This window comes from Camelus ferus, chromosome 25, assembly GCF_009834535.1.
Source record: "Camelus ferus isolate YT-003-E chromosome 25, BCGSAC_Cfer_1.0, whole genome shotgun sequence".
Classification (NCBI taxonomy): domain Eukaryota; kingdom Metazoa; phylum Chordata; class Mammalia; order Artiodactyla; family Camelidae; genus Camelus; species Camelus ferus.
The window spans coordinates 8858496-8880410 of record NC_045720.1 but is presented as its reverse complement, the minus strand read 5'-3'; the positions used below and the strand labels follow the sequence as shown (position 1 = coordinate 8880410).

The 21915-nt window shown below is 45.0% G+C and overlaps 1 protein-coding gene across 7 annotated transcripts in view; it reads right to left on the bottom strand.

Moving 5' to 3' along the window:
- Positions 1-21915, bottom strand: part of ASAP1 (ArfGAP with SH3 domain, ankyrin repeat and PH domain 1) — a 311985-nt gene that overhangs the window by 236436 nt on the left and 53634 nt on the right. For all 7 annotated transcript variants that reach the window (XM_032467871.1, XM_032467872.1, XM_032467873.1 and 4 more), the window contains one exon: positions 4681-4807. In XM_032467871.1, the coding sequence (XP_032323762.1) occupies positions 4681-4807 (127 nt within the window). The remainder of the gene's footprint in view (positions 1-4680; positions 4808-21915) is intronic.

The window sequence follows — 21915 nt, the reverse complement described above, 5'->3', positions numbered from 1 at the left end:
TTACAGGAGCCTATTAACTTTTCTGGCCTATTAGACGCCCATCACAACTTTCATGGGCTCCTCAGAGACCAGGCCCCTAGGATGGCAAGCACCAGACTAGATTTTCTCCAAGGTCCCTTCAACTCTGATGTCCAGTGATTCCCAGCACCTAGAGAACCAGCAGGCCTGGGATGCACGGGAAGCCAGAAAGCAGCCACCCGAGAGCCCTGCGGCGACCCCATCCCAGAGTTGTGGCTCTTCAGCCAAGGCTGTGGGCAGCTCGCGGGCAAGGACAGGTTGGTCAACGGTCCCAGACTAAGTATGCCAGGGTGGAGGTGGAAGCCTCAGGGCCTTTTCCACTTCTGCCGAGCCCACGGAGGACTGCCGGCAGCACTGGCTTTGACCACAAAAGACACATTTCAGGAGAAGTCCAACAAGAGATCTCTGAAGAACAGAGAAAAAGAACATTCCTTTTTTCTTCTCTACCCCAAACTCTTTCTCCCTGGCACTAGAAATCAAGTAGAGATAAGCTCCCCTTAAGAAAACTTTCAGACTGTGGGTTCAGCACACTGCGGGGCACGTGTCAGGCACTGGACAGTTTGTATACCGACTAGATGAGTGATTTCGCTTGTACTATTGGGATGAATGTCCTACATTATTTCCCCCACCTAAGAGCTGCCCCTTTCTACCTTGTTAAGAGTGAGAGCCCGATTTATCGCTTTGTCAATGACCATTAATTTCTGCACAACCTAACCCAGGTAACACCTCCAAAACCTCAGCCAGGCTTAGCAAAGTGACTTGTACACAGCAAGCGCTCCCCAAAAACGTGTTAAGTGAATGCTCTTTGTGGATAATTCCCAAATAAGTCCACACATTTGAATCTGAAAAACCACGCCCAAATCTGTGAAAGTAAAGGGGGGAAAAGTACGTTTAAGTATCACTATTAAGAACTCCCTGGAATGTGAACATGAAGGAAACTAAGCCACTTTGGAACTTAGGCACCTGTTTCATGAGACCAAAATCAGAAGGGACAAGAAAAGTGAAGCCCCCTACGTTCTCTACAAAACCACTGAAATACGTCTTTGTAGACATTTAGAACGTTATTTTACATCTTAACTGTTTACAGATTTCCTAATTCCACTTACTTACTAGCCATTTGACCTTGAAGACAAATGACCTCATCTCACTAGGCCTCGGTTTTCTTGTCTGTGAAATGGAGGTAACAACTGTCTTTCCTTCATAAAGCCTGTGTGACGGTTAAGTGTGACCATGCGTGCTGCAAGTCTTCAACGGGCCTGGTACAGAACAGCTGCTCAGTAAATGGTAAGAATGTGCCTCCTCCACCGTCACCAAAGATAAAGTGCTGGGCCAACATTAAATCACCAAGTCAACTTTCATGTAGCATACTGGACCCTCCTTTTCACCAAGCACTAAGTATCAACCAATCTAAGCCTTTAAATAGAGAGTCTCTCCTACTGTTTCCCCCGACGGTGGTCCTGGGACGCCCGCCTGCTCCATTCCTGAGAAAGCTCTGTCTTCTCCTAGTCGTTTACTCATAATTTCCAAATGGTCACGAGTAAAACGGCACACGTCAGTGTGCCTGGGTTGCTGAATAAGCGAAACACTGGCTTTTTGCTTGGAAAACCCACCCACGAGGATGTAACCTTGGCAGCCAGTCCATTCCTGCCTCCCAAAAGCAGCCACTCCTTGTGTGCCAGCCACGCCAGGACTTCCAGAGTCATGTGGGACCCTTCGCCCCCAAAGATGAAGCCCAGAAGGAAACTCTTCTCCTTTTTAACCACATACTTCTGACCCTGTTCCTGGAGTGCTCATCAGAGAGATTAAAATAAAAAGCACCAACATCTGCAAAGCACAGCACTCTTTGCCAACAGGACTGAACAAAAGGGAGAGTTGGGGTTAATCTGAGGTTCCAAGCTAGGAGCTCTAACACAGTTTAGGTGAGACTTACGTGTGTTAATTAGGCAGGCAAAGAGCAAAAAAAGGCTCATAAATAAATAGGAAAACAACTGCTAGAACTAGAAAAAGATTTTTAAAAAATTCCAAGCTGGCCAAATTAATTTCTATTCCTGAGTTTCCACACCACCAAGGAAGTACCCAAAAGTTCTACTCCTAATAACCACACGATAACACAAACAGCATTCTTAAAGTTTCCATGGATCTCACTTGTGAAGCATATGTCAACAAGATTTTGTGGTTTGCCCCAAAACTTTTCCTTATATTTTGAGAGTAATAACCTCAAACCCCATAATTTTTAAGAACTGAATTCTGATCCACTTAAGATTCATATGCAAGCCTTCCATATATGTAAGACTGGGGAGAGGGATTAAAAATTCAAGTGTGGTGGTTATCTATCAATTAAGAAATTAAAGGGCATATTTCATATTTATGCAAAAGGCAATCACTTGTGAGTCTGGCCTCATGGAATATGATTCAAGAGTTAAAAGATGCAGCCTGGGGACAATGACTTCTTGACTAGCACTGTACTCAAGTTCAGAAAAAAAGTTACAAAATTATTGTGCCATTCTGAATGAAACATTTGCTGCTATATTTCTGAGAACATAAGAATTATCAATGTACTCTAACCTGACACTTTTGAACTTCTCGCCTGGTTCCAATCCTTCTCAAGTTCATAGGTATTTGTATAATGATTGGGCCTGTTTTTCTCTCTAACCTTGCAAAACAGTATTCCCTCACCAAAAAATTGTATCTGTTGCATTTGGTTTTAAATTTAGTAACCTCAAACTAAGATCAAGAGCAGTCCCATGTAATTTAACATTAACCCTATCCTCTGGTGTTGCTGCAAAACATGGGCACATACAAACAGCATCACCAACTGTGTACTTACCCTTATCACACCCCGCACAAGCAGAATACAGTAACACTATCTGAATGTGCAGAAAGGGAAAAGTTAAAATAATTGACAGCTCTATTAGCAGGCACTGAAGAACTTATCTAGAAGGAAAGTAACCGCTCAGTCCAATCAATGTCACATCCTTTAGAGGCATATAAAATTAGTACAGAAAAAGGACGCAAAATGCTCCTGTATCAGCATGTTTCAATTTATCACAATTAAGTGAAGGACAGACTCATCATGGGGTTGAATGCCTGGCAAGTCCGTTTAATCCCAAACACCAAGCATCAGGCTACTGCAACAGACAGGCAGTTGACAAAAACAAAACGAAAACAAAGAAAAGATCCATTTGCCTTTGGTTTCAAACAAACCTAGTTAGGCAGTATTTCTCCAAATGAATTTCAAAATTCAGTTCAGTAACCCAACATTAACTTCAGAGAGAACTCTAAAAGCAACCTCTAACTGGTACAAAACATTCAGACTAATTTGCAGCACCAGGCAGGCAAAATAGGACCCAGCACTAGCAGAAACCTCTCCCCTCCTAAAACTCGGGGCCCCTGGGCTTCCGAATGAATACCAGTTCTGCTTATAACCTAGCCCAGGGTAAGTATCAAAGCCCCAATCAAGAGCAGTTTGCCCACAGAAGCCCAAGCTTCTTAACATTACAGAGGGGAAGCCATGGTGAGCTTAAATCAGAAAGAGCTCCCCAAACCTCAAATAAACCAACCATACAATAATCCACCCAGGGAAAACAATCTGCCTTCCTAACTTCCCCCCATGCTGTCTTTTTCAGTTGCAATAGGTTTGGCTTATTGGAGGGGAGTGGTGCTTCTTTGGGGCACTTACAGACGGCGCAGAATTCCAGAGCAAATGTCCTATTTTCAAGGAGGTTAAGAGGCTTCCTCCTTACCTACCCACTCCTCTTGATCCCCTATTGTTAATTCACCTAAAATTGCTATGCCCTTGGCCCTGCCCTGGACACCCACGTTTCCCTGGAGGATCTAGGTAAGAGGAGCTGTTCTTTTTCCGTCTCAGGCCTCCCTTCTTCCTGTCTGGCCAGCTCTTACAGGCATCATCCGCCTCAGGTCTCTGTTCACAGCTTATGAGTGCCCTGCGGGCAGGTCCTGCTGGCGCAGCAGCCTCAAGCTCTACCAAACCATCCGGCCAGGGGAGCCGAGTGGGTACCAGTCTGCAAAGACCTCTCTTTCCACCCGGGGCTTTAGGGCAAGAGGGGAGGAATCCTGGGGTGCAGGAAGTCCCAGCCTGAGCTCCCTCTCACTCCTTTGGGATTTTTCCACCGGCCTTTGCCTATGCAGCTAAGCCTGCCTGGCCAAGCTGGACCGTGAAGAGGTGCATTCACTGACCATCTCCCAGTCCCTTGCTGGTGACCTTGGCCACGTTCCTTGGCCTCCCTCTGCCCTCGGTGGCCTACCACCACCTACTTCGCGGGTTATGAAGGTCACAATGATGTGGAAAGCGCTGAGAAGGCTGCGTGGCACCCAGAATGGACGCAAGACAAGGAGAGGACTTCCCTCTTCTTCCCCGGGCTGTCCAGAGCTCGCTCAGTCCTCTCCCCACCTCCAGCCGCCGGGCGACTAGGGCAGGGGGCTGCACATGCGAAGTCCCGCAATCACCTGAGAGCCGGGTGGAGTGGAGGGGGTCCCCGAGGGGGTGTGGTTCCCCCAGGCCCCAGCATCCCCTTCCTCCTCGGCTCGGAAATCTAGACCATCCAACTGCGAGGCAGCGGCCGCGAGCAGAGGCGAGGCATCCCGGCGGACGGGCCGGGGTCCCTGGAGGGGTGCGCGCGGGGGGCACCGGCCCCGACCTACCTCCTCCAGCAGCGTGACGGTATTCCTGCAGTTGTGCAGCCGCGTGGTGAAGCTGGACGTGGTGGGCGAGTTGTAGTCCTCGGTGGTCTCGGCGATGAACTCGGAGACGGAGATCTGGTCCGGCATCCTGCCGGGAGGGGCGAGACACAAGCGGGGGCGAGGGGTGAGTCACGGCGCAGGCTCCCGGGGCCGCGGGCCGGCCCGCGGCTCATGAACGCCCCGCGCGCAGCCCGCCACCCGGCCTGGCGCGGCTCCCGTCCCCGGCGGCGGCGGCGGCGGCGGGAGGAAGGGCTGGCGGGCGAAGCAGGCGGCCGCGGGGGCGCTCGGCGCGGGGCCCTTCAAACTCCGAGCGGCGCGCGAGGCAGGGGGCTCTCGGGGACCCGCCTCCCTCTGCTCATGCCGGCGGCGGCGGGGGAGGGGACGCGGCGCGGCGCTACGAGGGGGCTCCGGTCGGCGGCGGGGGCGTCGGCGGGCCGGGCAGCTCGGAGCGGCCGGCGCTGCCTCCTCACACGCTCTGACAGGCGGCGGTGCGGACACCGACTGACTGAGCACACACTCCCGCGGGCGGCGCTCCCGCTACAGTCACGGGGACAAACAAGGAAGTGCTTTGCGCACGCGCCGCCGCCCCCCGCCGCGGCCCCCGCCCCCGCCCCCGCCGCCCGCGCCGTCCCCGGCCCGGCCCCCGCCCGCACGCCGCCGCCTGGGCCACGTTCCGATGCGGGCTCCCGGGCGGGGGCCGCGCGACTGCGGGGCGGCGGAAGCCTGCGTCTCCCGGCCGTTCCCGGGGCGGTTACTTCAGGGAGCTCGTTACGCGAGCGTTTCGCAGAAGGGGGACCAAAAAAAGTTGTGCGCGTTCTTTTTTAGCCCCGTGTGGGTGCAGGAAGCGAGGCCCGGAGAGCCGCCTCCTGCTGCGAGGGCCGCGGGCCCGGGGAGAGGGGCGCGGGGCGGCAGCCAGGAGCCGGCGGCGCCTGGCCTTGCAGCTGCCCGCTCGCGGGGATCCTGCCCTCAGTCCCTCTGCAGGGCGCTCACCGCCCTTGCAAGGCTAGTTTTTGCAGTTTGCTTAAGACGCTAAGTGAAAACCAATGACGGGTTATTGCTTTTTTTTTTTTTTCTAATCTTTCATTTGCACTGTTTTTTGTTTCTTGTTTCTTTTAACCCGGAGGACAGACGAGGGTCAGGGGTGTAAAAGGCTTTTTCCGAGGTACAAATCGTGTACAACGCTAAGCGGATGCCAAATTTCAGCAGAAAAATTACCAACAGATTGCTCATTCCTGGGCCCTGGCAGATGGCTATTTTGCTCAATCTACTTAGTCCAAAGAATCCATTTAATTTCTCACCATTGATTGTGGATGAAATTGGTTTAAAAAAAAAAAAAAGCGAGACTCTTAGGAAGCGCCTCACGGTTGGCTCCTGTAATTGGAGCTGATTGGGAGCCACCATATAAACTCATCTCCCAGATGCCCACCCTGGGTGGAAGGCCGGCCCCGGGCTCCCCCCCAACCCCGATTGAGTTCCTGCCATCTTGTATGGTTGTCTGTGTGCTGGTCCTTCCCTAAACTTAAGCGGAGTGCCCCAAGACAGGGGCCTTGTCTTAGCACTGGGCCTGGCACAGAGAAGTAGCCCCAAAGATCGTGGAATGAAAATGCATCCCCTCGCTCATGGTCAACATGTATTTACTAAGGGCCTGCTCTGTGCCCTGGAGATTCGGTAATGACGATGCGCTGCTCTCCTGAGCTTACCTTCCATGAAGGGCAGTGGGGTTTGACTCTCATAAGGTAGGCATTACCTGGGGCTATTAGTTTGTTAGGGGAAACACGCCCAATAATGAATGTACTTTATCTAAGAGCCCAGAAATGGGGGTCGATGGTCTTTGAAGGATGTCAGTTGGCCTAACACATATAATGTCAGAAAGTGACGGAGGTGCTGTAGTATGAGGAATGTTCAGTGAAGGCCTCTCTGACAAGATGACATCTTGAGCAGAGAAGAGAACTGCCTCCCTAGACATCCTATTGGCTGTGGGATCCTGGCCTTTGGTTGACTGCCTCCTGTGAAGAGGAAAGATAAGGGCACCAACCCCGAGAGGCTGTTAAGGGATAATGGATGAGAAGGTGCTCTGCACGGCATAGCCACTGTGGGAGTTCAAGGTGCTCTGTCCACCTGCAGTGGCAGTCCTGAACCTGCACTGTGCCTGCAGGGAAGTGCTCGTTAATGTTGGGAAGGCAAGAATTTCAGCTAACGGAAGGAAGGCAGGCAGGCACTGATAAGGCAGCGGCCCTGAATATTAAAGACTGTTCCCTGGCAAAGTGAACGGCTGGGACATCAACTTTGACAACATTCTGAAATATAAATAAGTAAACAAACAGGTGCCCAATTTCTCCTCATTCACACTTTGAAAGTCTGGTTCGGGACCCACAGAGGCTGAGGGTCTCTAGACAGCAGGCCATTTAAGACCTGTACCTGAAGGTCACTGGCTCCTGTGCTGTGTTTGACAGAATGTGGGTGTTTGACAGAATGTGGGTGTTTGGCATATGAGCCACCAGAAGAAAATCCTACCTCTATTTCCATATACTAACCAGGCCATCCTGCATCTAGAAGGTTCTGTGACTTGGAGCAAATATGGCCACCACTAGCCTGGGCTAAAATTAAGCTCTCTGAGGCTCAGTAACTCCATGCTACCCCATGAGAGCATAATACCCAGCACTCAGACTTCCATCTACTCCAAGAAGGCTTTCCTCCAGACTGGAAATCAATTTAGACTTTGATTTTGCATTATTTCTCTCCTTCCCACCATTCCAACTTGTCATCGAATGCCTGTCATCTCCGCTGCACTGGTAGCTCCTTCCAGTCTATATGTACAGCTTAAACACTCTATAAATATAAGCTGTTCATAAAAGCCTAGAGTCGGTGCATAATTGCCTCAATTCCAGGAGGCCTGGGTTCCAGAGCTTTCTCTCCTAATACCTAATGCTGTCACCCTGGGCCTTGGCGCCATTGCTAGTAAAATAAAGGGGTGGGTGTGTCAAAATGACCGCACAGATCCCTCCCAGCTGGAGCTGAGTCTGTCTGTACCCTCAGCTCTCCACAGACAAGGAATAAAGATTATGACAACAGCTAAGCTAACTGCAGTGGTAAACAGCGGTGATTTCTTTCTTGACTGAATTCACCAGCGAGTCCAACCGGCTGCCACCGACTGTTGCTTCAGTTTCATTTGAAGATTATGTTATGTATCTGCTCCTCCTCCCCATCTCCAGCCAAGAAAGGAATATGGGAACAATGAGATGTTGTGTCCCGGTAAGTATATACCTCCTCAGACTGGTCTGCAATTAGAATTTCAAAGGTTCACGCCTCTGCCTACCATTACTGGGGTTCATGGGCCGTAATCCTCTTTAAATTTGAAACCATGCCCCAGTGCAAACCATCTGCCCCTCTCATTTTCTCCAACACCCTGAAAACCATTCCTGGATATCTTTTGCGGATAGAGTCTGGTGCAAGCAAGACTTACACACTGGATTTCTTTGTGTGGAGCTGCTCAGAAATATACATCATCCTTTCCAGAGCCAGGAAACACACACACATACACGTGCACTCGTACCTGTGCGCACCCAGCTTTGTATAAAGTACACATCACCTTTGTTGTCATCATCATAATTCCCAGCAAAGAGTGTTCAGCACCCCTGGACTCCTCGTGCCTGTTTCTTACTCTGAGCACTGCCGACTGAGACAGGAATGGTCCTTGCGGAATACTTTTCTTCTCTTTGAAAAGAGGCAGTAAGAACAGCAGTAGCTAATTCTCATGGGCAGCGAGGGCACTACTGATGCCACAGTCATCAGGGAACTGGCTGAGTTAGATTTCCAGTGGCAGGCCTCATTCGTCCATCTGCCTAACAACCCAGGGGGTGCGTTTCCAAGAGAGGTGACGATGTACCGGGGGTGGGAGAACGGGGAGGCAAGTTTGGGGTGTTCTCTGGACACAAGAAACCAAGTGGAGCTACTGATGCTCTGATCCACAGTGCTAGCCAGCGGTCCAACCTGATGGGATGGAATTACAGCATTCATCAAAGGCGCCCGGTGCCTTCATGGGACAGGGCCATGGGATAGTGTGGGAAGAGAATATGCTTTGTTTTACTTGGCCCTGGGTTTAAATCTCTACTCTGTCACTCATTAGCCTTGTTTTCTCATCTGCAAAATCAGCGTAACAATAAAACTACGCTACAGGTTACGTGAAATAAAATGAGCCCATGTGGATAAAGCAGTTGACACGTAGTGAATAATCAGCCAGTGTGAGTTCCCTTTGAACTAGCTCTCTTTTTATGTGAAGTATGACTATAAATACGTCTCTTTTCATTCCAGGACTCAGAAATCTCTCTAAATGAGTCACCTGGAGGAAGAAAGAAGAGTGGGGAGGGGGGACTGTGCACAGCAGTTCCCAAAGTCTGGGATCTCAGATTTGAGAATCATCTTTGGAGACCTTACTTACTCTTGTAAGTATCCTTTGTGAGATCAGATCCATTAGTGATGGATTTTGGAAGTAAATAAAAAGTATCTAATGTCAAATAGGATGAATACTAATCGGAATCAGAAGTGAGTTGAGGCCATAAAATAAAAGCCTCATTTTCATGGAACACAGTTCCTATAAAGAAGGATATTCTGACCAAGGCAACTTCTAGAGGATAAAACAGATTATTTCGTAGGAACATGAATTATAGGCTGATTCTCATGAGAAAGACTTGGCCTCATATCTCTACCACGTAGCAGCTATTAGACCTCGTTGAAGTAATTCACTTCTCCGAGTCTCAGTTTTCACATCTGCAAAATGGGGGCAATAATAGTGACTACCTCTTAGTGTCCTGAGAATTCCATGAGCTAATAAGGCACATAAAGTGACTAAGATATCATAATTAGACAATTCTTTTCAGATATTACAGAAATACTGAAAACTTTATCTAGAGATAAAAATTCTAATATTCCTCCCCACCCCCACCCCCAGAATGCACTGAGACCTGCTATGTACCAGATGCTTTGCTAAGTACAGCATTTTGGACACACATACCCTTCTTTAAACTTCGTGACAGCTTTATAAAGTAAGTATAATTAACCTAAATTTTCCAGAGGCTACCGAGGTATAGGCTAGTACTTTCTGAGCTCCTGTCCTGAGCCAGGCACTGCCCTGGTTGTTTTCTAGGCAGTGTCTGAATTCATCCACATAACACTCCTGGTGTGGAGTATTACAATAACGGAAGTCAAGACACAGTGAAATCTCACGGCAAGTTAAGTGTCCCAGAGCCTGGCAGACAAAAATTCAATGCTTTCTCTAGTGCCTGCAAAATCAGGCTCTTGAAGGGGAGGGCGTAGCTCAAATGGTACACTACGTGCTTAGCATGCACGAGGTCCTGGGTTCAATTCCCCAGTACCTCCTCTAAGAATAAAATAAATAAATAAACCTAATTACCCACCCCCCCAAATTGGGCTCTTGACTATACCTCGCATAGCGGTGCCCCATCAGATGTTTTTCCCCAACTCAAGCAACCAAAGAAAGTATTCTTACTTCCTTATTTCGCCTGATAACCTAAGAATTTGTTTTCTATCATCTTAACAAAGTGCTAGAAGAAAGGAAAACGCCTGGGGCCGGGGAGGGGGGAGGGAGGGATGCATCTGATTCCATGTGTTTGACTACGAGGCTCATGGTGCCAATATTAGACCTAAGCTAGACTGCTTTGCTCATGTGCCTTGTATGAGTGCATCTCAAGTACACGCTATTTCATGTAATTAAAAAAAAAAACTCTATTCTAGACTCAAATGTACTTAATTTAAATACTCCAAGTAACATTACTAGAGTGTTCTCAGTAAATAAAGAGGAGAACATGGCTTGTTTGGAGACAAAAAAAAAAATACTCTGTTCTACCTCCCCTGACTGTTCCTTCTGATGGAAGAAGAGTCACGCAAAGTGCTGGGGACCCAGAAGGCTCAGAATCCTGGTGTAAATTTCAACTGAAAGAACTCAAAAAATATATTTCTGTTCTGTCCCGTAGAAGAAGAATATCAAACACCAGTAGTTTTGCTTGTTATGTGCCCTGCTCTATTCTGAGCCACTGCACGTACACGCTCGCTTCACACGGCAAGCGTATAAAGCAGGTACTGGGACTGTCCCCATCTTACACGTGGGGGAAACCTGGAGCTTAGAGGTCACCTTGGCAAGTGGTGGAGCAAGACTGACTGGCCTGATTTTACTGCCCATGTGATTAGCCGCTAGACAATGGGTCACAGCCCTAGGATGATTTCTGTTAGAGCCTGAGCGTTATCTTTTTTCCTCCTGGGGAACTCGTTACAAGCCCAACTCTAATGCAAGCTTGACTGGTCTGGAGAGCACTCCCATTGCCCCATTCCTCCAGTTGGGATTAATCTTCACATGGATGTTTGCAATATAATCTCTCTTACTTTGTATAAGTAACTGAAGGTTTTGGCACCATTCAGAGGGACTTTTGACTCCCTTACACACAGGGAGACTGAGAACCTCCCTAGTGACAAATGGCTCTGTTAGTGATGGGGCTTGGCTCAGAATTGATCTTCCTACTGACTTTCCAGCACTACAAGATTCCCAGACTGTCAACCCCTGAGGGCACTAGGAACTAAATTGTATCCTTCTCTGTATCACCTACATCTTAAGGAACAAAGGGAGAGACGGGAGGTTCCTGCAGCCCCAGGCTTGGCATTTTACAAGCACCGTTTCCTGAAATCTCCCCCAATAGCCTAGTGAGGTACCATGCTGGCTGTTGAGAGAACTGAGACATGCATTCTTCCCAAGGACAACAATTTAATAAACAGAGAACTGCTATTGACAGCCGGTCTGAATCCAAACCCTGCTGGCTTTTTCTTCCCTACGGAAGGCACTGCCTAGCACAGGTCCCCTGTGGGCCCCCAATAAATGTGTTTTGGATTGAACCAGCCCCCTTTCATAAGCTACATCTTTTCTAATATAAGTAAAACAACATCCAGTGGAGAAAAACTGTGGTGTTACATGGGATTCCTAAAAACTCTTAATCTGTAGGAGTGAGGGATTTTAAATCTTAGTTTGTTTCTGAAAAAGAAACATTCACCTGAAAAATGAGAAAAAAGAGAAACATCCAGGTTTCCTTTTTGTTTTTGATGAATTTGTTTTGGTTTCAGTTTAATGGATCACACTTCCTCATGCCCACTTCTGTGCTGTCTCAAGACTGAGAACATGCCTGTTTTATGACCCTTTTCCATGGTGCCATTTCCCAAGGCACTATTTTCCAAATATTTATATTTCTCCGACTAGACTGTAAGGTCCTTGAGACCAGGGGTGCTTTCCATTCACAGTTACAGTCCCAGAGCCCCAGGGGCTTAAGAGATACTCGCTGGACAGATGGAGGGAAGAATGAATGAATGAACACTGAATGAGTAAGTAAATGAATGAACATTGACCAAGTCGGGGGTGGAGAGAGGTAAGAGGAATTGAGAGAGGAGAACTAAAAAGAGGAATCCTGGTTCTTAGAGTCTCTTCCATCATCTAACATCATAAACTAGCAGAGTTAGAATTTCAAGGATCACGTAGTTTCCAATCCTTTTATTTTTCAGACGAAGACACTGATTCTCTAGGAGTTAAATGACTTGCCCAGGATTCCCCGGCAGGGTTGTGGGGAACCAGGGCCAGATCCCAGGTGTCCTCTAGTCCCCAAGGGTTGCTCTACTCCTCACCTTAACCAGTTACATTTCAAAGAAGGGATTAAAGACATTGCCTTCAGATAATATCTGAAACTCCCATTTAAAAATGGATTTTATTGATCTTTGCACCACAGTATCAAGGAACGCCTATAGATATCTGCCTACCACTGAAAACTGTAACTATATAAATTTTGGCATAAGACCACTTAACTGAGGCCCCGAATTATGAGGATGAAGACTGTGAGTACGGTGTGAGACCGAAGTCGTACCCACCTCCTTCACCATTCTCTTCTCTCTGTTCTCTTCTTTCTTGCTCTCCAAAATCCCTAAGCTGGGGAGTTTGAGGGCAATGTCGGTGGATGGACTTTCTAAGCCCTTCCCTCCTACCCCTCACCCTCCCTTAGGAGCCCCTTTATAAGAGGTAAAAAGTCATGAGAAATACAGAGACAGATGTTTTGTGACCTGAACACTGGGAGTAGGTCGTGATGTTTCTGTAACAAGCCCACCCTTCCCCAGCCCCAGGCAGGCCTACAGCACAGGCTGAGTGCAGCTGAGATTTCTCCTCTGACCAAAAACCACTCTACTCTCTGGACTGACAAGTTTTTTCCTTCCTGGACATTTTCAGAGATAAGACCATTGTCTCCCTAGGCCCTGAGGACATTCCCCAACAGGTACAGAGGTATTAGGTTGGAACCCATCCATTCAGTTTCATTCCACAGTTACAAGCAGCACTATAATCCTTCCAGAGAGGAATGTGTGATCTGGATTCAGATTACCTGGGTTCAGATTCCAGATCTGCCACTAAATAGGGAATGTTAACCTTTAGCAACTTACTTAATGTCTGTTTCAAGGGAGGATGCCCTTTAAATGGAGGACAGTGAGAAGATCTCGCTCCCTCTCCTAGGTTTGTTGGGAGGTGCAAATGAGATAATCCACACAAGACGCTTTTGTACGGTGCCTATATATAGTAAATCATCAATAAATGTTAGCTACCAACACCACTATTTGTCTTCTAAACAGGTCCTGTGCTAGACTCTTCAGGAGCCAAAAAGATACCTAAGATACAGCCCCTGTCCCCACATGGAAGCAGAGATACAGGCCTGCAGCACAACTGATGAAATGTTCAGAGAATTCAAACAGAAAATAAATGCGTATTTCAAATATATGACCTATGAATATAAAGTCCAAAAAAAGATCCTTTCATGTACAGCTATTTCTCTGATTTGCCCAAAGCCCAGTTAGACCTATTTTTACGAGCACTTTTCAAAGCTGCCTATCATCTGAAATACTCAAGAAGAAAAATTTGACAAATGACAGCTGTCTGTGACTTTAGCACTGAGAGGGAATATGGCACTGCCAGGGCGGTCAGTTCCTTTTTCCTCGGCTGAATCATTTCACCTCCTTTGGCCTCATTTCTCAGGAGCCTGGGGTGGAAGCTCTCTGAGGTCCTAGGGTAATAATATCCTATAATTTGATGAATTCTTTTTGATATCCGTGTTACAACCAACCCCAAATACCACGAGGCCTCTAGCTCTGCCTCCAGATCTATGTAAGCCAAGAAGAGTCTGGAGGTCATTAGTTCTGAGTTGGCGACCCCTATGAGCGGCACCCTATGTTATATGAATCTATCAGTACCTGTTGTTGCTTTTCAAAAATATAATTTCACCTGCAATGTATTTGAATCCACATAACAATGAGCTGTATTATAACAGAATTTTTCTGTAATTATGTCAAATGTAGGGCATCGCTCTATTTGAAAAAGGAGAATTGCCCACCCGCTGCAGAGTTTTCTTCCTCGCATGTGCTATTTGGTTAACATATTTCTCAAATGTGAATATTCCAAATCACAATAGGGGCTCTAATTAAAAAAAGAAAAAATAAAAAACTCCCTACAGTTGCTAGCTAAGCTTCTGACAGACGCATCTAGCTTCTGCTCCCTGTTTTTTATTTTGTTTATTGTTTTTGAAAAATTAATCTTTTTGCTCTGGCCTGAGAGATTTAGGGGTATTATACAAACTAATTTGTAAAATTGCTCTATTTAAATCCCAGCAGAGAACTCAGTGTTGACTGGATGTGGAGATGATTATTTTCAGTATCTTTTCTTTTTCTTTGGTGAGTAAACTGACTTCTCTCCTACTGTTTGGTTTTGGAAATTAACTTTCATTTATCTCCAACAAATTTCAGCATTTGAACTTAGTAGTTCAGATAGATCTTGTAGGACATGACTATATTTTTTTGTCTGCCCTGCAAATCCCCTTCTTTTAGGAACTACCCACTCCCTGATTCCACATGACTCTCCAGAGGCTGTCCGTCGTATGTTGCTACGTTCCCCACCAAAGGGCTCGACCAAGCTGTCCAATCAGAGTATCCCAGACTCCTGAAAGCAGTATCAGTGGTTATTCCAATAGGCATTGAACAATCAGGCAAGGTCAGTCAGGGAGCTTTATGGAGGACTGACATGGGAGCCAGAGTAAAGAGCAACATGCCTTTTCTCTAGGTCTAGCTCAAACGACTTAGTAAGTCTTTAGTTGCTGATGGCCATCTTTGCCACATGAGTGGCTTGCCTAAGAATGATGCTATCCAAAAAGATGGCAAGAGATAGAGGGAGGGAGGGGGAGAGAGGGAAAGTCTTGAGGACATCACTTGAATCAGTGGACTACAAAATTTATGCCATGCCTGATCCCAGTCCTGATCCTGTACTTCCAAGGTATGTGAGCAACTATACTTCTTTTTTAGCATAAGCTGCTCTGAGATGGTTTCTACCAGTAAACCTTAAAGAGCCCTGGCTAATCTCTTCCTGGGTTCACAGTTAGTAGATGTGATACCTTGGACAAGCTGTTCACTGCCTCAGAGCCTCAGCTTCCTCATCTGTAAAATGGGGACAGTGATACCCACCTCAGAGGACTGTTATAAAGAATAAATTAGGTAATACACATAACAGAATGGGAGAAAATATCTGCAAATCATATATCTGATAAGAGTCTAGTATCCAAAATATAGGAACATTTAAAATTCAACAATGAAAAGACAAAGAACTAATTTTTTAAATGGGCAAAGGACTTAAATGGACATTTCTCCAAAATAGATATAAAAATGGCTAATAAGTACATGAAAAGATGCTCACTAACATTAGTCATCAGGGAAATGCAAATCAAAATCACAATGAGACATCACTTCACAGCTACTAGGTGTTAAGGAAAATGTTAATAAAAAAGTTATTAATAAAAATACAATACAATAAAACAATAAAAAGTTATTAATAAAATATAATACAATAGAAATAAATAAATGAATACAATAAAGTTATTAATAAAATTAAAAATAAAATGGTAATTAAAAAGTTGGAAAGTAACAAGCATTGGAGAGCATGTGGAGAAACTGGAACCCTCATACATGGCTAGTGAGAAGGTAAAATAGTGCAGCAGCTTTGGAAAACAATTTGGCAATTCCTCAAAAGGTTGAGTGCAATGTTACCATACTGACCCAATTCTACTCTAAGGTATGTACTCAAGAGAGACAAAAACACACATTCATGCAAAAACTTGTACATTAACATTCATAGCTGCATTACTCATAATAGGCCAATCGTGGAAACAACCTAAATGTCCAGCAGACAAATGGATAAACGAAATGTGGTAGATCCACACAATGGAGTATTACTCAGCCACAAAAAAGGAATAAAGTCCCGATACATGCTACAATGTGGATTAAAGTTGAAAATACATTTATGCTAAGTGAAAGGATATCAAAGGTCACAAATTATATGATTTCACTTTTATAATATGTCAAAAATAGGCAAATCCATAAAGAAAGGAAGCTGACTAGTGGTTGACAGGGACTGGGGGAAGGGAAGCAGAAGGAATGACTTAGTGTATACAGGGTTTTGGGGAGTGATGAAATTGTTTTGAAATTAGATCATGGTAATGGTAACACAGCTTTGTGAGTACACTAAAACCCACTGAATTGGACACTTTAAAAGGGTAAATTTTATGCTATGAAGTATTTCTCAATTTTAAAAATAATCACTATGTGATGCAGGTGGAAGGCACAATGTACTCATCAATAATAACAATGATAATAGCCACCATTTACTGTGTACCACACACTGGACAATTCACGCACATGGTTTTGTTTAAACCTTACAACACTACAAAGTAACTATTACTCTTCTTGTCTTTTATGGGGAGGAAACTGAGGCTCAAAGAAGTGGTCCTGCAACTAGTCAGCAGAGAAACTAAGATTCAAAAACAAGTCTATCTAAATTCAAATTTCAAGCCCCTTCCATTATACTATACTCCTTGTACAAATAGTGCTTTGCTGGATATGGCAGGGACTACTGGTTATGTTCCCTCTACCCAGTTTCCCTTTCTTCAGTAACAGAGTCCCATTTGATTCAGGGCAACAATGTGTTCAGCCAAAAGACTCATCTTCCAGCCTCTACTACGCTGGTATGGCTGCGTGCCTAGGTCTAGCCAGTGAGATGTAAGCTGAAGTGCTATGTAGGACTTTGGGGAAATGCACTGCAAAGAGCTAATTCAGCTATAAGAGGACCCCTCTTGTCCTTCTCCTCCTTTTCTATCCTGCTGCTTGTAATGAAGATGTGATGGCTGACACTCCAGCAGCCATTTTGGATCATGAGATAATATGATAAGGATGGCACAACCAGAGAGATAGAAATGACTTGGGTCTCTGATAACCATGGAGGCAAAATCTGTCTTTGCACTATCTCCAGACTTCTTTGGTCTGGGAGAAAGAGGGGGAAAAACCATAATTGCTAATGTTATTTGGATTTTTGTTTATATGCAGTTGAAATAAAATCCTAGTGTATACACTGGGCCTATGAACATGCTTAACCAACTAAGAATGTACAAAAACAGCTCATCTCAGAAGTGGTCAAATTGGAAGCATTCCACCAGAGTCATTTCCCCCCAATTTGTTCTCCGTTTTTAGACTCTATATTCAGAGGCTTAGAGATTCTATTGAATTATTCTGAAGACAGTCACCAAGGCTTCTTTTGCAGAGTTGTAGAATCAGTGAAGAGACTGGTCTCAATCTACCAAGTACGGGCATTACATATTATACGGGCTTAAATTTCAGCTCAGGAATTGCTTCAGAAATACAGCCACAGAGGAGTCAACAGGCTCTCACAGAGTAGATTTCTGAAGACGCAAATTTATTCACACAACCATTGCACAATTTGGTTCAGGGAGAAGAGACCGAACAGATTCTAAACAGGAAATAAGATGATAAAGATCAAAGACTTCTTGGCTTTAAAATCAATGTTCTGCCTAATCTTTCCAGAACAGTCATTTAAAATTCCAGATTTTCCCTGCCAGAAAAACAAATGGTAGTGGTCTTTCACAGCTGACCAAGAACCACAGTTTTGTTGTTTATTTGTTTACAAAAGGTAGGTATGATACTTACTAGTCAATGTATTATTTGCAACCCAACGGCAGGTTGGCAGAGTATTTTGGGGTCAGGAATGGTTTTTCTTTGGTTGTCCTTCCTTCTCATTTGGGTTCTTAAGAATTCAAGCCACGATGACATAAGCGAGGATAAAACATTTGGAAGAAGGGAAGATATTTTCCACAGTTTTTTTCTGTACCTTAATATATCTGATTTTCTACACACGATGGATGGCTAGAGCTGGCAACCCAAATATTCTTTATGAGGGCAAAAAGTTTTGATTTTTACTTTGTTATTTTGTATTAGAGGTTGTATGTCAGTGCATGTGTGCAAGTAATTGAAAAGAGAGAGAATTCAGATTAAAACTTAGTACAGTCCTCTCTCCAGACCTGGGTGGAATTTTTACCCTGCTTTTTCCTTTTCTAAGAGTGCACACGTATGCATGTGGACACACACACTTCATCTTACCTCTTCTGAACGTTGGAATCAGGAGGTAAACCATGCAGGTCCCCAGGGAGCCAACTGCATTTCTACAAAGTCCATGCACCCAAATTCATGCATTTTTAATCACAGGAGCACCCCCTAACTCTCACTTGACCCCTGTCTCTCTTACTTTACATTCAGTTCTAACAGGTTCAGTGATCTGGTTTTGAGGCCCTCAGCAAACTGAATGGAGCAGTTATGCTGGAAACAGTGACAGGGAGCTACAAAGAAGGACAAAAAAATTCCAACAAAAAACTGTAGAAACTTGCTAACACACACCTCCCACAAGAAATGTGAAATACATGCGCCTGTTAATGAGGGCAGACCATTCTGCCCCACGACGCCAGCCTCAATAAGACATGATATTCAAAATCATAAACCTTTGTAATCAAGAGGAGGTTTGAGACATGATGCTACGGTCTAGGCACCACGCCAGATGCAGGTCTTTTAGAAGGGTTTTCAATCAGACCAGCAAAAATAACACAAAATAAAAAATATGTGGTGCTCGGAGGCATTGCAGAAAATGCAGATTTCTCAAGGAAAGCAGCATGGCCAAGCTGCGCATAGATCAGGAGTCAAAAGACCTGGGGATCAAGTCCTAACACCACCATATATACAAGCTGTACGACACTGGACAAAAGACTCAAGGTTCCTCATCTCTAAAATGGGACTAAGACAGCAACATCAAAGACTGTTGTGAGCTTTAATTGGCTAATTCCATAATAAGCTCAGACAACGTCTGTGTCCCATCAATGTTCATTCAATGCAAAGAACTGAAGTTTTACTCTGTGTGGGAACCTTCTTTGTTTTCCATGAAATTATTATTATAATTATTACTTGCTCTGATAATGTCAATTAAAAATATGAGCCAGCAATTTCACTCTGAGGTATGTATCCAACAGAAATGCATACATATGTTCACCAAAAGACACATGTAATAATGTTCACATTAGTACTGCATATATAATATATGTACAAAAGCTTAGGAAGCAATCTGCAGTTTCAAAGTAATGACTCTTTAAGATCCTGTGGTACACATAGCTACACTTGCACCCTTAAGTCGTTCTATATGCCAGCCTATCTGTGGTCCTGAATTTTAAGCATTTTATGCATGTATCTTTCCATGGGTTTATATATTTTATCATAGAATTTGCCCTATTCTCTGAGGAATACAGTGAGATATAAACACACACATGTACATATTACTTATTATTTACACACACACATTGAAGATTTGGCCCAAAATAAATGACACACATTCTTTACTTCCAAAAAAGGGACCAACTCCTCTAGGCAGAAGATGGCCCTACATTCAAGAACCCTCTGGTACCTCTGTCCCTTGAGCTTTCAGATCTTCGCCAAGGTTGATCCCAACAGATGTATATTCATAACAGAGGTAGACAAATATTAACTAATCTTAAGGGGGGGCGAAGCTACACAAAATTAAAGTAGGAAGGAAATTAATATGGGTAGCACTTACAATGTAGCAGGCAAGGGACTTGGTGCTTTCAAAGAGCTGTCATTTCATCCTCAACACAACCCTGGAGACAGAGCCTAACTGCAGGAAAGTTAGGAAACCGCCCCCCTGAGGTAGTGCCTACATGTTTGCATCTGCATTTGAATCCAATTCTGACTCCAAGTTCACTTCTCTTTCAAGCACACCACGGCTGAAGGCCACCAGACTGAAGAGACACCGACTCACCGTGGATCTGGATGGCTTTGATTGGGGCAGTACTTTATGTTCTAATGTATAAACATTGGATCTTCCTATTACCCATCCCAGGAGGGCTTCTGGCCTATACTATTTCAGTGTAACTGCTTTGTAACAAGCATATATAGCTGTTGACTTGAATAAACTGCAGGTTTTGCCCCAAAGAACTGGTGTCATCCTCACCCAATTCCTACTGGGAAAGCAGCACAGATACGAAAGCCAGGCTGACCTGAGTTTCAATCCTAACCTGTGTCATGGTGTCTGGCTTCCGTGGGAGGAGCCCAACCCCGAGCCCTGGCAAATGGCAGGAACTGAATGCACCTTGGCTTCTTTTCATACAATGAGGACAGCAGAGGTTCAGCAATTTATCCCTTCAGGAGAGTGGCATAACTGTTCACAGAGGCCCCGTCTGCACAGCATCTGGGACGACCCTCAAGGCAAAATGTAGAAGAGGTGTCCACGATAAAGAATCATCCAACACACTGTAACTGACTGTACTTCAATTAAAAAAAAAAAAGAATCATCCAAGGCTCCCCTTCAAGAATCTGTTCCTCAGCACAGTTGGCTTTGGGGTCCTAGCCTCACGGAACCCCTGATCACCTGCCTCCCCTACTTGCATCTTCACCACCCCCGTCTCCTAACTGCTCCAAATGGCTGTTCTCAGCTACGAGCCTTCCCTGCTGGGCACCTGGGGATCGACTGATGTCAGGGATGGATGCTTTACGGTGATGGTTGTTGACTAGTGTTTAGTCTCAGGGCTCGCAACCCGTGGATTCTATGGTCCTCAGGCTATCCTGTACCTTCCCCTGTTAATATCCTGTTGGCCACTGTAGGAAGGACCATGGACAAGGAGGCCCAGGAGAACTGGCTGGGAAGAAAGGCCAGCACCTCCCATGGGTCCCCACGGCCTTGCCTCAGTGTTGAGGCCGCTTTTCCTTCCCTTATCTCAGGAATTCAGGCAAAGGCTGACGGACAAGGTCCAGTTATCCCAGTAATTGTGGCTGCCTGCAGCTGGTCTGAGATCAGAGCAGCATTTATTTGCTTCTTAAAAAAAAAAAAAGCCTTGTTTTCCACTTTCACATCCAAGTGCAAATGGGGCAAGAGGTATGAAGTTTTCTGAGCATCACTGAAAAGAATCAAATCAGCAAGCACATCAAAACTACAATGAAATCTCACCTCACGCCAATGAGAATGGCCATCGTGAAAAAGTCCACAAACAATAAATGCTGGAGAGGGTGTGGAGAAAAGGGAACCCCCCTACACTGTTGGTGGGAATGTAGCTTGGTACAGCCACTGTGGAAAACAGTATGGAGGTTCCTTCAAAAACTAAAAATAGAGCTATCATGTGATCCAGCAATCCCACTCCTGGGCATATATTTGGAGAAAACGAGAATTCTAATTTGAAAAGATATGTGCACCCCAATGTTCATAGCAGCACTATTTACAATAGCCAAGATATGGAAGCAACCTAAGTGTCCACTGACAGATGAAAGGATAAACAAGATGTGGTATATACATATAATGGAATACTACTCAGCCATAAAAAGAATGAAATGATGCCATTTGCAGAACCATGGATGGACCTAGAGATTATCATACTGAATGAAGTAAATCAGAGAAAGACAAGTATCATACATCACTTATACGTGGAATCTAAAAAATACAAATGAATTTATCTACAAAACAGAAATAGACTCACAGACTTAGAAAACAAACTTATGGTTACCAAAGGGAAAGGGGGGATAAATTAGGAGTATGGGATTAACAGATACGCATCACTGTATATAAAATAGATAAACAAGGATTTACTGTATAGCACAGGGAACTATATTCAATATCTTGTAATAACCTATAATAGAAAATAATCTGAAAATATATATATATATATCTGAACTGAATCGGTTTGCTGTATACCTGAAACTAACACAATATTGCAACTCAAGTATACTTCA